This window comes from Haliotis rubra, unplaced genomic scaffold (assembly GCF_003918875.1).
Source record: "Haliotis rubra isolate DU_JTF1 unplaced genomic scaffold, ASM391887v1 Scf172, whole genome shotgun sequence".
NCBI lineage: Eukaryota > Metazoa > Mollusca > Gastropoda > Lepetellida > Haliotidae > Haliotis > Haliotis rubra.
In genome coordinates, this window is record NW_025765692.1 from 1,157,450 (window position 1) to 1,176,417 (window position 18,968).

At 39.9% G+C, this 18,968-nt stretch overlaps 1 protein-coding gene across 1 annotated transcript; it reads left to right on the forward strand.

The window, feature by feature from the left end:
* The first annotated feature begins 52 nt into the window (after positions 1-52).
* On the forward strand, positions 53-14,792 carry LOC124272696 (heart- and neural crest derivatives-expressed protein 2-like). Its single transcript, XM_046707881.1, has 2 exons — positions 53-745; positions 13,269-14,792. The coding sequence occupies exons 1-2, from the start codon at positions 221-223 to the stop codon at positions 13,377-13,379; spliced, it is 636 nt and encodes a 211-aa protein (XP_046563837.1). The 5' UTR covers positions 53-220; the 3' UTR covers positions 13,380-14,792.
* The last annotated feature ends 4,176 nt before the right edge of the window (positions 14,793-18,968 follow it).

Sequence of the window (18,968 nt, forward strand, 5' to 3'; positions counted from 1 at the left end):
AGATTCCCTCCACGGGTATCGCTTACATATGGAACTGAGTGCATTTATAAGCCAGCACCTTCATTGACGCTTACACTACTACCGTCACATCTTCAGTAGCAGCGAGTTGTGATTCTTGGTCGTGTAAACTCTTTTTCTGTTGGATTCTTGGATCGCGTCCAACATCTTCCAGAACCGTGTGAATATTCTTCCCGTGTCACAGCTGCCAGACATCAGCGTCATGAGTCTCAGTGTAGGAGCTTACTCTCAGGGGTACCCCCACCCGGGCCCCCTCGGACATGAATTCTACCAGTATCCCCAGGTCCGCTACCCGGACCCCCACACTGACGCCGGGTACTTCCAGAACTGGATGCTAGGAGCCCAAGAGATGCCCGTGTCCCCCGATGCCTACGCAATGGGGCCAGGATCACCCCCAATAGACCCCGCCACCCATGTTGTGTACTATGAGAACGGCATCAGGTGCGTCAAACGTCGCATCACGGCCAACAAGAAGGAACGACGACGGACACAGAGCATCAACAACGCGTTTGCGTCGTTACGGGGGTGTATACCCAATGTTCCGTCAGACACTAAACTCTCCAAGATAAAGACTCTGCGATTGGCAACAAGTTACATTGCATATCTCATGGACGTGTTAGCCAAAGACGATCCCAAACTGACAGAAGCCGGATTCAAGGCAGAACTCACTAAAAAGACAGATAGACAGACAAAAACAGAAGAAGAAAAGAAAAGGAAAGAAATTCAGGTACTCATTTAAATCTTGTACATTTGTACTAGTGACCTACGTCAATATTAGTTTCCCTCTTTAAAACACTGGTAATACACGGCTATGATGGGGGTGATAGTGCGTTCCATTTGACAGTGCGCAATATGTTGTAAAACAGCATTCGTAGATAGGATCTTAATATCAGGTTCCTGTGTCAGGTTTAATAACCATACATAGCTCAAGTAAACTGTTTGAAATGAAAATTGTCTAGAAAAATATAAACGTTAACAGAGAATTAATATTCATCTGGAAATATTCCATTATCCGTTCTAACATGCGTAAGTTAATCGCTAAAGTCTTCCATTTATGAATTATTCTCCGGTGTTGGGTTTTGTAAACACAATAAAACAAATCCCCTCGTTATTAGCCTAGAATATTGCCAGGAATGTGAAGGCTCCACACTAATGTCAACCTTATCGTAGCTTTCTTCAAATGGTTGGCATTCGCGGCAATATCAGATAATATTTCTTTCTCCGATTCCGCAGCCAAACTTTAACATCTTCTTAATGCCTACATCGGCGTTGTCAAAGAAGGGGGACCTCCCCGCTTCTCAGGCATTGGGAGGGTGAGCGGCAGGGGTGGAGAGGGGTTATCAGACTGTAATTAAAGCTGCCAGAAAAACAAAGGTCTGACCCCAGAACTGCCCCAACATTGTTAAGTTGACTCATTTGTCTCTTTCAATTCAGGAACGGTCTAAACTGTACCTCCCCTCAGCCACAAACCTATTTCAAGGTCACACATAAAACTACGACAGGCATACAAAAAATTCTCAACAAATTTTCATTATTCGCCACTTACACAAGATGTGGTTTAGGAGATGGAATTATTTACTGATGGAAAACGCAATGGTTTGTTTTAATTCCCCATAAAGCTAATAATTAATAAAGTAAATATTTTCTATTGGAATTTAAATGATTGTAAAGTTCGTGTCACTATTAAATTATTTTGACAGAAAATATTTTCAAAATATTAAAACTGTTCCACAAAATATAAATTCGTCGTTGCCTCAGTTCCTAAATGATTTTTAACTTTATTTGAAACAAGAACAAACAATAAATTACAGTTGCTTTATGATATGACGCGGCTCAAATTTATTACAGTATCATTTTATTTTTATTAAGTAAAAAATGTTTTTTGCAAATTAAAACGGAGTTACAGCGGCTTAAGACACGACTGGCAATTCCAAGAGAAAAGCTATTTTGTCTTCGACTAATTTCCTCCTTTAAAGCAGATACCCGCTGACTGTGGGTAGCAAATCTCTTTACGACATTTTCAAGTTAAGACGTAGGAACTACGAGGCTGGGAGATACCACCCGGAGAGAGAGATGATTTGGTAGGTTTCCCTCCGTGTATCTCGCGTCTATTGCCTGCTGAGTCAGGGCCGAGACAGACACGCGGCTTGAAGACATGAGAAACATATAGTGTCCTCCACACTGTTAGTTTTCTATCATAATAACATCGGTAGAGTGAGGATCATATTTGACACACACACAAACAGAGCGACCTGCCTACATCTGGTCGTTAAGGCGACCGTTATCAACACAATGATAGTTTCTCTCATTATGAGTGACATTTCATCAGATTTATGCGTCAATATTTTTTGGTAAACATACGTACCACGTGAAAATATTGTAATGTGTTAGATATATCTTTATGATGGTGTTAAAACTCTGAAAATCACTTTAAAATGAAGTAATAGAAAAATAGAAATACCCTCCCCGGTGGCGGATTCGTTGTTATACCGAAACTGTAAAGTTTAATAAATTTGTGAATGATATTTGAAATATAAAATTACACTCGCGTGTTTCTGGACTAATACCCCCTGCATAATTAAGAATTTCTTAAAATGACCTTCTCATTAGATATCAAAGATACTATATCTACAGATCTCCCAGAACTGGAGTTGTTTTCGGTATTGAATTCATATCAATTTGTCTCTATTATAATATGTTAGAAATGTATTTCCTAAACGGCTACGACATTAACAGATGTCGTTCATTTGAGTTTCCACAATTCTGTCCTGATATCTGATCATATACCAACTGGAGCGAGTATTCCCCCGGATCAAACACTCAAGTTGATGGTGTCGGTGTCTATGGTGGTGTCAACGTCGACCGCCGTTTTACACCTTCTTACAAAGACGCTAGCTAATTTCGCTTATTTCGGTGTATTTATCCCACACTCATCACGATAATTAGGAATACAATCACACCGCGTGGTTTTAATTTAATTAACGAAAACCACTAGGGACTTTACATCGGCTTTTGTCAAAGTGAACGAGATAAATAGGTTGATAGTGATGCGACTACTGTCAGCCTCAATCACACCAGGGACCACAGACAAACCTACACGGCCAATATATTCATTCTGCGTGTTGTTTAGTCATACTTTCAACTTCCAGCAAGGGACGCCTCAAAACGTAAATTCACGTGATTGAAATTAGTTGAATTTATTGAAACACATTTGTTAATCGTTTTTATTACGATCACAATATTTGGTAAGTGATTTTTTATTTCGATCGCAATAAAATATCCGGAAAGTGGCGTGTATCACAGAAAATGTCAATATAAATAATTTCACAACACGTTTCATTACTAAATCATGATCCAATTCAAATTACACCACTGTCGGAAAATGTCCTTTCATGTTGTGTTTGAACACTTTGACTGAGTGCTGTTTTATCCATCAAGACATTTTTAATATATCCCGTCTGTGTAGTTTTGTGCTTTGTAAACGGGAAAGATTATTATAAGTTTCCGTAAACGGTAACTGCCATCTGGAATTGTGACGGACTAAATTACAACTGAACTGAACGGATTAAATATACCATGACGTCAGACGCTTTTAGAATCTGTCAATGACATGCAAGTAGTTGCCAAGAAATAGTATGGATTTCGACCTGACAAATACCATGCACGTATTCCATACCGCTTTGACATACACCAGATTTCAAGCCACCGTTTCGTATCAATTTCTGAGACATTCTATCACTATAAGTACAGGGTCACGTGCTTCACATTTAAATATTTGTCAGGCCGAGGTCAGAGGGGATAGTAAAGAAGTTGATGTTCTTTCTTATATTTTATTGACAACATACAGCTAAATACAATTTTATTGAATCATATACATCAGAATAGAGAGTTCAATTATTTTGTAATTAATTATTTTACTCGGACTACAGGCACTGGTTAGTAGAGAACATTTGTGTACGATCAGCGCTTAATATAATATTTTGAGTATCGTTATTTACCTTGTAAACAGTAACTTTGCAGTACACAATTTTAAACAAATTTCAGGGATAAAATTTAAAATTTTATTCGTGATCAAATAACTCGCGTTGTGATGAGCGGGGTAGTTCTGTGTCTCAGTCTACGATCCCACCGGTGACCATTTAGCATTTCCTTTTTATAATTAGGTTTCTAGAAAAAATAATCGCCGGTGATTGTCTGTATAAACTGTAATGGTGGCGTCCCGATCGTCCAGGGGGTAGAGCTTCACTGTGTATTTTCTTCCAAGTCAAAAGTGTGGATTCCAGGCAAAATTTCTTGACTAGTTCAGGTGCGAGGGGGGACCGACCCGTCAAAACGTCGCCCCCAATCAGACCATTGCGATATCTAACAAGCATAGTTTATTTATTCAGGGTTTTTATTTTGAAGGCTACGTGGGTGATATTTGGCGTAAGTATCGCGTGATTTGAGGCAAGTCTCGTGTTTCCACGAGATGTCAGTCATCTCGAGTGGTCGATCGCTTTCAGCTGTCACCAAATCACACAAAATTTGGCTAAAACTCCTGATTTCTCGCACGTAGCACCGGTCAAGATTTTCTAAAAAGTCTCACCCAATTTCTTACTTCCTTATCCACTTGTCATTCCATCGGAATTGAAAAACATGAAACTACTTTCACCTCGTAATTTCAACTGTTAACAACCAGGCCTAAACAAGAGCGGTCTGATTTCACGCACACCCTTATATACCAACGATAAACGAGAACTCGAGGCTTAAACCACCTGTTTAAATTACAATAGGATTTTGGAGTTAACTGTACATATGTACATGTTTAATATGAGGAATTATTATGTAGGATATATCCCCAAGAATGTTCCCATACCCAATACCCTCTACTCGTGACACGCTATACTTAATTCTTGTTGGGGAACTATTTGCGCCAGAGTGGGTTATGTATTGATGCCATTATGTCGGTCGTACTGCTTAAACTGTTACGAGTATTTCCACCTTGAACAGGGGTAAACACTTGGATACAACGTCAGTATCAACACACGCGTCAACGTGGGTGTGAAGTTGGTAATCTTTATTTCGCCTCCAACAATATCAACGCAACAATTACTTCAAATTATATATACACCCAGCAATATGTAATACATAATCTAACCAATTATTACTATTTTGTGTTCACACAATTTGAAATATACCTACCTATAGTATACACCCTACATAAACGATATGTGATATATCCAACAATAGTTAACAACTCACGTATTGTATATACACGCCTCTGGTTGATAACCCCTGACTGATGGATATAGCTTTAAAGATGTTCCTCGTGTGTCGATACCATACTGTTCTCTGGAATAGTGCCAGTAAGCTACAGGTCCGGCATATTTCGATATACGATTATTCCTTGAACGTGGTTGACAGAGATTAAGTCTTCTTATCTGTGTGGTACATTCCTCTCCCTCGAGGCCCCGTAGATCGGGGGTAATATTGACGTTTGATCTTCGTAATGTGAACACTAAATATATTCCATGTCCCCACGGCGGGTCGAATATCGCCATTGTTTCACTCCATCAACCTGCCGTCCTATTGTCTTAAACAGCTAATGAATCAAACCTTATTATCCAAAATGATCAGCAAATTTAATTTGATTATTTGTCAATTAACTTGTCTCACTAATTTCCCTGATCGGTGTGGAATTGAGCGAGTGAAGAGGATATCGGTTTTAATAAAGCTAATTGCTAATTCGGCGATAGCCTCCGCCGTAGCAGTGTAGAGGAGGATGGAAAACTTGGATCTGACGGCGATCGAGCAGGAGACAAGCGTGTTTTGTGTGTCAGCTATCAATAAAATCCCCAACATCGCCAGTTTATTTGATTAAACAACGACATGTCTACTCCCCGCATCTGGGCCCCCAAACCACAACCGGTTGTTCAAGCGAATTTAGCCTCACGCGCTAGTGCTACACGTGCGCTTGCGCTTAAATGCACAGTAACACGCGCGTGGAAATTACACGAAATGATCAGTTATTGTTGTTTATTGGCAAAACAGCGATCAACTTTCACAGTCGCACGACTCGCACGCGCAAACACGCGCTTCAAACAGCAAGGTTGTAATTTCCTTATTGAAGTAGGCGGGGATTTGTGACATGCGCGGAATCAAGGTTTGTAGAGAAGTCGTCCGCGAGGACTGGTCAGGGGAAAAGGTTGGGGGACGCGTCGCACTGCCAGCAAACCAGTCATTCCGTCATAATTTCATAACCAGCGGCCATATGCTGCAGGAAAACTGGGTTCATGTGTCTGCATTTTAAACAAAGTTATTAGCCTCGCCCGATTCTGAACAATGACCCCAAGATATGTAGGGCAGCGATGTGTGACCATGTGTGGACGGGAGGAGATGTGTGACTGTGTACGAGGGTAGTGAAACGACGCGTGACTGTGTGTGCACCAGGGATGAAACGGTAAACCACGGTTTTTAGTAGACCCCCGGTATTTGTACGGTTCGGATACCTTAATGCAATCCCAAAATTCGGTATTTTCGGTTTTCGCACCGTCATTTCATTAAACTTTTTAAACCTTTTCCAAAATGTCTAGAAATCGAATCATTTTGTCAAAATCTATCTAGGTTTGGCTCCTGTATCTATTTTTGCATTATGATCATATCTCATATACCGAACCGAACCGGACCGAGCCGAAGGCCTTGTACCGTACCGTGGTAAGAGCGTACCGTGGTAAGAGCGTACAGTTCAGTGTACGTCAGTAGTGAAGGCTGTGTGACTGTGTGTGCGAGTAGTACAGAATTGTGTGACAGTACGTACACCAGAGTCTGTGGACATCTGACAGGGGCGTTATTACTGTCACGTGCTAGATGTCCTAGGCCATTATTGTTATTATACACATCTGTATTATTATATGTTTTGTTGCTCATCATATATATGTGATTCATTATATATCTTGTTTATGTAGTTTATAGAATATTGTCACTGTTTCTCTATGGAACGTTTGCACAATAAATATTTGATTTGATTTGATTTGATGACTGCGACATATACCTGTCAGCAAGACTGGTGTACACACAGACGTCAGGCTGTATACAAACACCGTGTGTTCGCTCTACCCCAGCTGGTAGATGTTAAGGGTTAGCGGGTGGGTATAACCAACGCTGGCGTTTTCAATCTGATTTATAAATAAATGTGAGAATCTATACTCAAGAATTACTTCTTTGAGAGGCATATTTAGAAGTAGGTGAATCAGATCAGGACAAACTTTATGAATAGCAACTTTATTCTGGTGATGCGACGTTTCCATACAGATTCTTGTATCGTTGTCAAGCAGGACTGGAGAATTTTGATTGTACAAAATACGCCGTCTAATGACAGGGTAAGTGAGTGAGTTTAGTTCTACCCCGGATCTTCACGGGTCTGGCAGGGTAAGAGGTTAGGACATGCATATAGCGTAGTGTTAAATGACAAATACATATTCATATCATACATGCGTGAAACGTTTATAATAAAACATGACATGATTAAACGACATATATTATTATATAATGTACATTTTGTATAAACTTTTGTTTTCCAAAATAATTACCCGTACAGTTACACGAGGGAGTTTGTAAAGACTTATACCAGTATATGACTGGGGGTTGACGTTGAGATATTGCAATCTTATTCACGGAGAATTCAAGGAATATTGGTAGATTATTTGGCCGTTCACTGTCATAAGCATTAGCGTTGAAATCGGAAAACGCGCCATTTGAGATATATAATCTGTGAATATTAACCAATTTTCACAAGACTAATGTTAGTTTCAACTTGGAGATTGATCTTGAGATATGCTCGGAGGGTAAGCCATGGGCTGGGGTTTTGTGTTGGGGTTGATGGTTTGGGGAGGGACCTCGTTACGTCTGTGAGTCTGAACCCCACAGTGCAGTATAATCTCAAGGATTCAAGTGATTCAAGTAGCAGGTTAATTCCCTCCAACCGCTCCGATAGCAGGAGAATTAAGTCAAGCGCTCGACGAGACCTACTAGACATTAAGGGATAATTTTCATTCGAATTTAATGGGAACTAAATATGCCGAATTTAGGAGCAGTGACAGCACCGAGAGAGAAACCGACTATATCTACATATAGTTGCGCCGAGGTACTTTGAAATTGATAAATCTTCAACGAAACAAACATTTTTGGTAATTTAGACGAGAGATATTTTGGAGGGTTTAATTGTAAATGACTTTGCCTATCACGACGGGACGAAGGGCCATCACTCAACAGTTTCTATGCATGCATGTAGTTGTTATTTTATATGATTTAATAAATATTTCAATACAGAAAATAGTACATTGTATACAATTACGAACACTTCAATTGCTATTCATTACATTTTCTTACATTCCATTCTTCAAATACAGTAAACCACACTGTATAATATTCAAACAATACAAAACAATACACTTCAATTGTATAATATTCACACCACACCACACCACACCACACCACACCACACCACACCATATACTTCACATCATAACACAGCTTATACGATTCAAACAATTCGAATACAATTCATTACATTGTATAACAAAGACTTAGTTAAAATTCTGTACACAATTTGAACCATGTTCACAATACAACACAATACATTGTATAGATTTTAAGCATTCAAATATAGATTACAGCATTCAATAGGACTAAAACATTACAGAAAAAACAGCTTACGATCAAACATTCAGACCGGATAATAAATTGTATATTATCTGTACAATGCGAACAGTGTGAGAAGTATATCCCCCCCGGTATTTGTTTGTGAGAGAGCGTAGATAAGACATCAACATGTCACATGACCAGGTCGAGGGGATGGGGGAGAGGGAAGGGGGAATATCCAGACGCACTTGGAGATAACTCTATACTTCAAAGGAAAGCAACTGAAAATAAATAATTTTCTATCGCCCCAATTTATCCAGCCAGAAGAATTAATGTCCCTATCAAACGTGATTTGATAACATATAGTTGTATTATCTGACTATTAACGTCAATTCGTAAAATGGGCGAAAAGTAGATTTTTCTAAATGTTTCAAGCGTTATTTGTAGGTTTTTCCTACTTGGAATCAACGCTTTTGTAACATAGAATTTTAACGGTAACAATAATATTCACTTCAGCTTCAATGGTTTGTTATACGGAATGTCTTCTTTTAAAAATCACTCCAAATAATGGTTTTCTTAATTTCAAAGAGGATATTATACCATTAAAATATGATGAGCAAGTTGTATTATGATAAAATAAAAAATGCACTCAACATAGTCCACATTTAACCAATTTTTCCCCCAGAATATTTATTAAAACCCCAAACCTAAAGTACAGATAACATTTTTCAAGTATTTCAATAGTTGCATCATATGAGGGATATCAGGCTGTTTGTTCATCCTAGTTCATACTGTAACCCTTTCTACCCGCCTCGCACTTGAAAGCACGGGCTTCCATGGATGTGTATAATAAACCGAATTTGTGTAAATATTTAAAAATCTTATACCGCCTCGAAGACAGGCGACGTTCAAGCCGGTGCGCAAACTCCCCCTTATCTTGTCAAATGACACATTTAGTCCTTCTGATACATATAGGATAGGTGGGAAAATATTTAATGATATGGCTTAATCGAAATTTTTGACAAATCGTGATCTGTTCGACTTTATCATAATCGAAGTATATATCGGTAATTTCCTTGCTATATAAACGACAACTACTATTTGATCAACTCTACGAATACTCTAGCGAGGAAACAGTTATTTATAAATGAGTTGTTGAATTCTGGAGGAGCTTGGGAAAAGACAAGAGATAAGAGGCGACAGATCGGTATCAGCTTCCCCACAATAACGTAAACAAATATGATGAATAAGGCTCACGTTTCCTGTGCCTAGTTCACAGACTTCCACGCCGACTCACAGCTCGGGCACTCACTAAAATGTAAAGAGAATTTAATTTTCTTTCGAGCGGCAGAGCGTAATAATTCATGTGAATATTCTCCGATTTGACGTTGCGCTCTCTTTCTGCTGATACAGAAGAGTTAAACCCGGCCATTTAAGAAAACATTACGTCAAATGTAATCTTTAGCTACATACCACGTAAAAAATATACCGTTCGAATTATATCTAAATGTAGAAAACTAGTTTGCGGGTTAATAGCATGATGCCGTTATTTGAAAACATTTCAGGGCATAGATAGCCTATTCAACATGTTTAGATTTATTTGGGGATACACACTCGTATTTGATTTTATTCAGGAACATTTTCGTTGATATTTAAACCTTTCGGCATTGCGTTTCTGGTTTATTCAACGCATACAAGTATTGATGAAGTATCAAAGACAAGAATATCCGATTGGGTTATGTCTGATATTCTCGCGCTGGTCTCGTGTCACGAGATGAGCCGATGTTGTAGATAAGACGTCCATACTGGCAGTTCTGTTGCACTTGTAGGGAGGGGGAAGGGAGCCACGTGCCAGGAATACAGACCAGGCACCCTCACGCTGGTAGGAAGGGGGGTCTGGATTATGCCGTGTTCCTATTTAGTAATGGGACCCGTGGCTTTGACTGATTGAAGATTCCTATTGCATCCGTCAACAAAACACTTTCAACTGATACTCGTTATTTTGGCAATGTCTGTCGGAATTTCATTCACTGTGATTCAAAGAAATTAGAAGAGGACGCGTATTTTGAATAATGACAAGTTCGTTTCCGTGTTAAAATCAACTGATGTTTTCGTTTATACCCGCCCAATACTTTGTTATTGTTTAAATGTTTCGGATAAAGTAATTAAGTAAAACTAACCTTTGATTTATATATTCCATTTTTGCATTTGGTATTAATAATTTCGACGAACATTTTGTGCGATTTTTTTATTCTAAAAATTGTCAGGTATTTATTTCATTATTTTTCCGTTTTGAGCAATTTCAACTTCTATGACTGACGCTTTCGTGGCTCTACTGACTGTTATCATCCAGACCATGGTTGTCATGGGAATGGTCCAGAATCACGTGAAAATGGTTGTAAACGGTTCCGGTAAATATATTCCAATGCAAAGTTGTATCTAGGTGTGCACCGACAACAATACTGTCACATGAATCCATTGTGGACATACCGAACCACTCAAGGTATTGTAAGAGAACTAATTTTCAAGATATTTATAGCATCACAATTTGTAATCTGTACAGATATTAGTCAATGGTACTCGAAAACCGTGTGTAGAAAACTGAATCGGGCCATGCATATGTGTACTTAAATCTCCAAGTAAGGACTTTATCGAAATAAACAGTACTATTTTTGACAGCGACAATATTCTTCCAAATGATGTTATATTTTTCAAACCTGATACAATTTCTAAAGATTTTTCCAAAAAGAATTCTTTGCTGTGAAAAACGGAGGATGCTCCAGTTGTATCTTAAGAAAATTCTGTCAACTTTTCTCATGTTATGTACGAATATAGTATCAATGTTGTATTTGTGTTGTAGCACACTTGTCACCCAACGCGGGATAATGCTCTGTGCAAGTATGATAAGTCATTGGTGTGTCGATAGGGACAAATATGTAATTAAATAAAATATATGAATATATTCCCTGTAGGATATGTTGCCTATCCTGAGAGTATTGTTAAATCGGCCAAACACGTGTCATACATTAACATGTTTTAAAAAACAACAACAACTAAATACATGTTCCCGTGTCACTCGATCCTAATTTTGTATCAACCCCCAGAAATACACCTCGCCACGAATGTTGCCCCAATATTTCAAAATACGTCATTGCTTGTTAAAATATTTATAAAATCGTTTCAAGACTTAAAAAGCAGTTAGAAATGAATCCCATCACCGGCTCCATCAAAATCTGTATCCTTAGATTTTAATTTTCTCCCAGGGTTTTCACTATTGCAATAGGCAATTATTCCGATGTATGAAGTCGCGGGCGGCCGAGCTCGTTACCTAAACACGATTAACGCAAGAATCTGCTGTTGGAGCGAGCTATGGCCTCCCGTTGGGGTGAGATAGAATGAGAATGTCTTCCCAGGCTATCTCACTGGGAATCCCGACCTTCGTGTTAAAACGAGGCCATCTCGCCGTGGCTTCACGTGTTCGCCCTCGCATATCTTTCAACATATATTTACATGTACATATTTTCTAGCAGTCTTCAATTTACACGTCACAGCGTGAGTGAATTTTTTTCTTCAGTTTTCAACTATCCGCGGAACTAACCACTTACAACTCAGAAAGAATCTGACGTTCATGGTCTTGTTTCCAATTCAAAATTAGTTTTTCCCATGGTAATTTTTAAAAGTTTGGTTTCGAATTAAACATACTTAGTTCTATGTGTACAGATTGTCTAACCTGACACGGAGCCTAGTTGTCTGACGGGGTTTCGTAGCACGATGCGCTGTAATTGAACAGGAAGTATCAAAGCGTTTTGAAGGGGGAAGGGAAGATTGGTCTACATCTTGTTAGAAAGGTAGGGGGTCGGGGTAAGGAGGGTACGGGTCGCTAGGTAATATCCCCGAACCCACACGTGCACTGTTCGAGTTGAACTCAACCCTGAAGCTTGACCCGTGGGTTATAACAGTAAACTAACTGAATCCAAGCATGTTGGTGCCACATTCAGGGTTGACGCTGATCACTTCCGGCCGTTAACATGCACGTGCTGTGACATCATCAAAATTAGCAGTTCCTCAGAAGGGGCAGGTGAGATGGGAGGGAATGTGTCACGGCGTTCTATGCTTTATTACAGTTCAATGACACATGGCGAACGCTTTAAGGACCATGACAGACGGTGACGTTGAGCAGACGTGGTGGGGTAGAGGACATGCCAGATTCCGGGCAACTTGCAGATATTCACCGGAGCAATGACGATTACAATAACCTCATGGCAGATGCCTTGTAATTCCTCAGATCGATAAAATCCCGTCGGTCTGTCGTTTGGCACTTGGCAACATCTACAGAAACATGCCGTTAGGGAAGGGAGCCTCGTGTTGACCACGTGACTTCAGAACGAGGCTAGGAACTCCTGGAGACAGACTTGTGACAAAACATTAAAAGAAAACCAATTTACAAATATTTTGTGTGTCTTTTTGCACGTGCAAACATAAAGATGCCAGAATGTCGCCCCTCGTAGTGTGCCACCAGGGCCACAAGGAACAGCATCACAAAAGCCACACAATAATTTGTCTTGTTTGTACTTTATGTCCTGTGCTGTTTCTCTTGAACTGAAACTTTAATGTTATTTTTTCACTTTCAGGAATCTAGTAATTCGTGCGACAGCGATGCCGGAAGTCCGTCTTCAGAGAAGAAAGGAAAAGGAAGGACGGGCTGGCCGCAACATGTGTGGGCATCAGAACTAAAAAACTGATGACGTAGAGCACATCATTTTGACCAATTTATAGACCAGCACTAATTTCAGTGTGTTGTTTACAAGGCACCGATTTCTATGGCGTTTAGCACAAGGCGGAGTTTTTACAAACATGGGTTCAGAAGAGCCGGAAATCCTGTCACACAGACCGGATGTGATGTCACCGAGAATTGTGACGTCAGATGATGGATTAACGAAGTCAAACCAAAGATGTTCTGATGGGAGGTGCGCTGTTGTTCAGCGAGTGTTTGACGCCTGAGAATATATCACATAGAAGCAGCTACAGACGACGACAGCAGCTACGTGGGCTACGTCTGTCTACGGGGGTCTGTAGCAATGCTGTGTGACAAATAGTTCTCGGACCGATCTCAGCGCGGTTCGGGGGAAATGAAGGGAGGGTTATCGCTATCACTAACCCCGGAGACGTTCGTCTGGGGTGGGACGAACAGAAGACTCTGATGAATGTCCAGAACGCTCCCGGGGATGGGGGAAGGGTCAGGCTGCTACTGATCAAGGACGGTTCCAAGGCGTATACCTTTAACGAAGTGAAGTTTTGACATTGGAGTCATATCGTGCTATAAACACTTCGTTAATGACTATAAACATTTTTTCAAGACATTCACTAATTTATTCACTTTTGATGTGTGTGCACATTCGACTATCCAGACTATGTCACGTGATCTCATTGTGTTTCGACTTTGCACAATACTGACACTGACCATACAGTATTACGTGAACTCCCCGTTCACACAAAATACAGAGTACCCTCGTTTATATGGACTCCTGCAATATTCAGTAATAGCAACAGATTCCGAACGGAAGACAATTTTTTGTTCGCTGCGAACTTGAGGTGTCTGCATAAACGAGTGTACCCTGTTTGCGGACATCGTGCATCTGAACTATCAGTATTATGGGGAGGTGTTGAGACCGGCGTCCATGACGTCATCTGTCATGTAGGTTGTTTTCTAGGGGGTAGTCCGTGTTCATTCAGTTGTTCATGTGGTCATGTGTGTCTAAGACCGTGTGTATGTATATTAGAGCGTGAGAGTGCTGTCCCAGATATAGGCCACATTGTCTGTACAGAAAATATTTCATGTCGTGCAAATATTGAAAATTATATAGAAATTAAATGAATATGATTGTATCAAATGATTTTTGTTTTTCATTGTCTCCAAAGATTTGAGCACAACATGTATTTATCGATTATGGTCTTGGCTACAGTTACCAGGGACATGTCGCCTCCAGCTTGTCTCTTGCTTAAATCCTTCTCATTTACATTTTATTGAGTTATTTTTTCCAACACAAAGAGATGATGTTCGAAAACAAAGAAATTTCAACATGAGTATTTTAATTCATGGAAGTGAAGGAAAATGAACACTTGAATTATTTCTTAAATAAAAAAATCGTCATTTTCATATTGACTAACTACGTATTTTTCATTATTGGAACACTTTTTAATATTTATTTTTACCGTATTTATCTTGTTAAATTGGACGGTCGGACGCCTGGTAGACTGTACACGGGAACCGGCGTTATGAATGTGTGTATTTACGTGTTGTCAGTACTGGAGGAGGGACTCAGTGAATGGGAGGAGGGTCGTAACAGAGTGTCCTATCACTCTAAAAAACAAATATCTCTGAAATAATTTTTATATCTTAATAATCTCCTTATATTCGTATAGATTATCTAAGATGCGATGGTGTTGGACAGGTGGTAATAACGTTCACTATATTAAAATGTGAATCATTTAATTTACAATGAAAATTTGCTGGAAAATTTCATTTCATACATTGACTGCAAGGGTAATTGCCGTATGCTTATTTAAAACGATTAATCAGAATTTTGATCAGAATCGAATATTTTCAAACGACATGGTGAAATGTGATGGTCGCATTTGCATATGTATCTGCATATATCTGCACGGGCTTCAGCTGCACTGTTTGGGCTCCTATTGTTGCGGGTTTGAGTATACTGTTACGCGTGGCACCTGTGTGGGATCTGGCCAGACAAGTTACGTATATCTGACATACCCCTGCCAGACAAATTAATCACCGAGTATAGCGTTATGTTACTCGAACCTCCGTTATTCCTATTTCTGGAATTATAATTCCTGGGACGAGAAAATTAAAAAGTAAAAAGAAAACCCCATAGAACATATATTTTTATTCCCTGGTTTCAATGTTTCAATTAAAATAAATCTGATTAAGCTGTCAATTTCTGAAGTTCGTAGGAGTTGAAAAAATCGTTTGGTACGACAGTGATGCTGTGTATGCAAGGGGGGCTTGCTGGCGCCGAGGAAATGAGCGGAGGACATTACAGTGTTATTCAATAAAGATTATTAGCAAAATTAGCCAGTGTTCTGTTGATGTCGTTACCAAGGCTGGGCCCCGCTATCAATCAGTCTGTTACATCAATTGAAAGCCTCCATATTAAATTATTACCATGTGGCCAGTGTAAAGCGACTCGATAAAGAAATTAAACTCGACGCGGCGCAATTCGCCCAAGTTGGCCGTCGTCCGATCTCCCGGTAAATAAGATAATTTTCTCGAGAACGTCAAAATTCTGAATAAATCGTTACTTCCAGTTTGAGGACTCAGCGCGGCTGAGTCAATTTGCCACAGATCGAAGCTAAGTCATCGTAATCGAAACCGCCCTTGGGGTCGGGCATTTCTTGGCGCCTCCCTCCAGGCAGAGAAATGGACAAATTAAGCTTTGAAGGAGTTGCCTGGTAAACGGCATCTTTATGTCTTGATACTCGACACATGCTAACTAGTTGAGTGGAAGCTATTAGCGCCAACTGACACCGTCATCACGTCATACATGTTTTGCAAGGTTGTGCATGATGCCGTAAACACAGTGCATGATACTGTTTAGACAGTGCATGGTACTGTTTAGACAGTGCATGGTACTGTTTAGACAGTGCATTGTACTGTTTAGACAGTGCATGATACTGTTTAGAACCCATTCAACATCGTAAAACGGTAACAAGTCCTAGGTTAATGAAGTACCCTTGAAGCGTTTTGATCAAAGGAATAACGAACATGTTGCTTTTCTGTACATCGAATGTAAAACATGTCATTGGCAGATGTATATTTCTTGGCATGCAATTTGACAACATCGACCCTCTGGAGACTATCCAGCACCCCGTCCCACTGGACACTAACCAGCACCCCGTCCACAGAAGGCGAACAGAGTACTGCTTCAACGCACAGTGGAGCGAGTCAGCGTCCGTGCGTTATGGATGTCTTTTTTCAGCGTCGTGGGTCGAATCCCTGGGATTACTCCATGTGTGACCTGTCGCTCCGAGCTTTGCCTTACATAACAGGTACGCACTGTGATACTACTATAACATTGTGAAACCGAGGTGAATCCTATACATGTTACACACACTGATGCTAGATGGCAAGACCATTCAGTTTACTGGATGTCTTTACAGAATGCTCGCTATCTTTACATGTGTGGCTAACGTTTGCCAGTATGACGTAAAATAAAAAGGGACGATAAGGGAATATCGCCAATGTGACGTAAAATTACAAGAGCGGATACAGGAATATTGACAATGTGACGTAAATAACGAGAGGATTGGGGAATATGGGAATGTGACGTGAAATATAGAGGTTGGATAAGAGAATATTGCCAGTGTGACGTAAAATAGCAAGAGAGGATAAAGGATAAAATGTATGGCCAATGAGACGTAAAGGAACGACGGAAGATAAGGGAATAGTGCCAATGTGACGTACAATGACAAGAGAGGATAAGGGAATAATGCCAGCGTGACGTAAAATAACAAGAGAGAAAAATGGAATAGTGCCAATGTGACGTAAAATAACAAGAGAGAAAAGGGGAATAATGCATTGCCAATGTGACGTAAAGGAACAAGAGAGGAAAAGGGAATATTGCCAATGAGACGTAAAATAACAAGAGTGAGTGAGTGTAGCTTTACGCCGCACTCAGCAATATTCCAGCTATATGGCGGCGGTCTGTAAATACTCGAGTCTGGACCAGACAATCCAGTGATCAACAACATGAGCATCGATCTGCGCAATTGGGAACCGATGACATGGGTCAACCAAGCCATCGAGCCTGACCAATCGATCCCGTTAGTCGCCTCTTACGACAAGCATGGGCTACTGAAGGTTCATTCTAACCCGGACCTTCACGGGTCAAATAACAAGAGAGGATAAGGGAATATTGCCAATATGACGTAAAAGAACGAGGGGAGGATAAGGAAATATTGCCAATGTGTCGTCAAATATAGAGGAAAGATGAGGAAATATTGCCAATGTGAATTTAAAGAACAACTGGTTTTGTCACATTTGAGAGTCACAGAAAATCTTGCAATTATAACATAAGACGTGCTCATTTTGGTATTATGCGAAAAGGGACCTCATCATATATTGCCCTTTATAGCACACGTACTTCCTCCGTGGCATATAAAACACACCGCATGTCTACCACTAAACATTTTGAAAGCTTTGATAAAAAAACGTTTGAGCCTTTCTCTCATGACTTACACATTTTTATTCCACAGTGTTGTGGAGTGTTTTCTCTAAATATTCGTTTATGCGTACATCCAAGTATGAAAGAGATTAGGCGGTCTCACTGATCTTCTTTGTTTCTGGTTCAGGTGTATAAATCTGTGGAAGGGAATCGGCTATTTGACTGTAATCGAAATTTATCAGGTAGTCAAATATATTTGAATCACCTTGATCCAGTTTCTCCGGTTTTGACTTTGACAATCAGAGCAGATATTCAGAAGGGCAACACAATTGGTGCCAATGTGGTTGCCTACTTCTTAGCCAAATCTTTGAACCCCAAATGTTACATACATGTAAGTCCATCAGTTCATATATTGTTTTTATGACTGATCTTCAGATGGCATTGGATTTCTTTCTCTGACAAATCTCCTGAATATTGTATAAAGATGCTGAAGCACCTGTATGTATGATTATGAGTAACAAATTCCCCATGGATCAAGGAATGAAATTTTTCATGTGGGATAGTGGTGGACAAAATTGAAACATGAGATGTTTTGATAAAGTTAAACCTGTTTCTTCAGAGACTGCGAAAAATCGAGCCAAAAAACCTTGGAGGTTTTCAAAATCAACATGATCTTTATTCCACTTGCCTCAAATATATTTAGGTTCGAATGATTTTAAACTTGGATAGTAATGATGTATGGGGTTTTTTTTATGCGTCACGTATACCGAGAACAACAATGAGTGTAACCAAGGCAACCACGAAACATTGTTCTCTGGGTAGAGAAAACTGACAAATAGAAAATGTAGATCTTCATACTGATTGGCCCAAACATGCGCACCTTGATAGCTGGATAACCGGTTTAACTGAGACAGCCACGGCACCTCAATTATAAAGCGGTATGTGGGTTGACGTTTTAGATTTACAACGGTCGGAGGTAAAAACAGTAATGACTTTTTCAGGAAGTGAAATATACCGGAAGTCCAATCTGATGAGGATCACGTGGGTGGGGCAAGGGGAGATAACCGCATACAGCTATATCGACAGTATCGACACCATCACTCGGACAATGACGTGAGACAAGCACTATTATCAGCACACACAGCAAGC

Coding starts and splice junctions, on each gene's coding strand:
- LOC124272696 (XM_046707881.1), top strand. CDS start 221: ATGAGTCTCAGTGTAGGAGCTTACTCTCAGGGGTACCCCCACCCGGGC. Junction 746..13,268: donor AGAAAAGGAAAGAAATTCAG/GTACTCATTTAA, acceptor TTTCACTTTCAG/GAATCTAGTAATTCGTGCGA.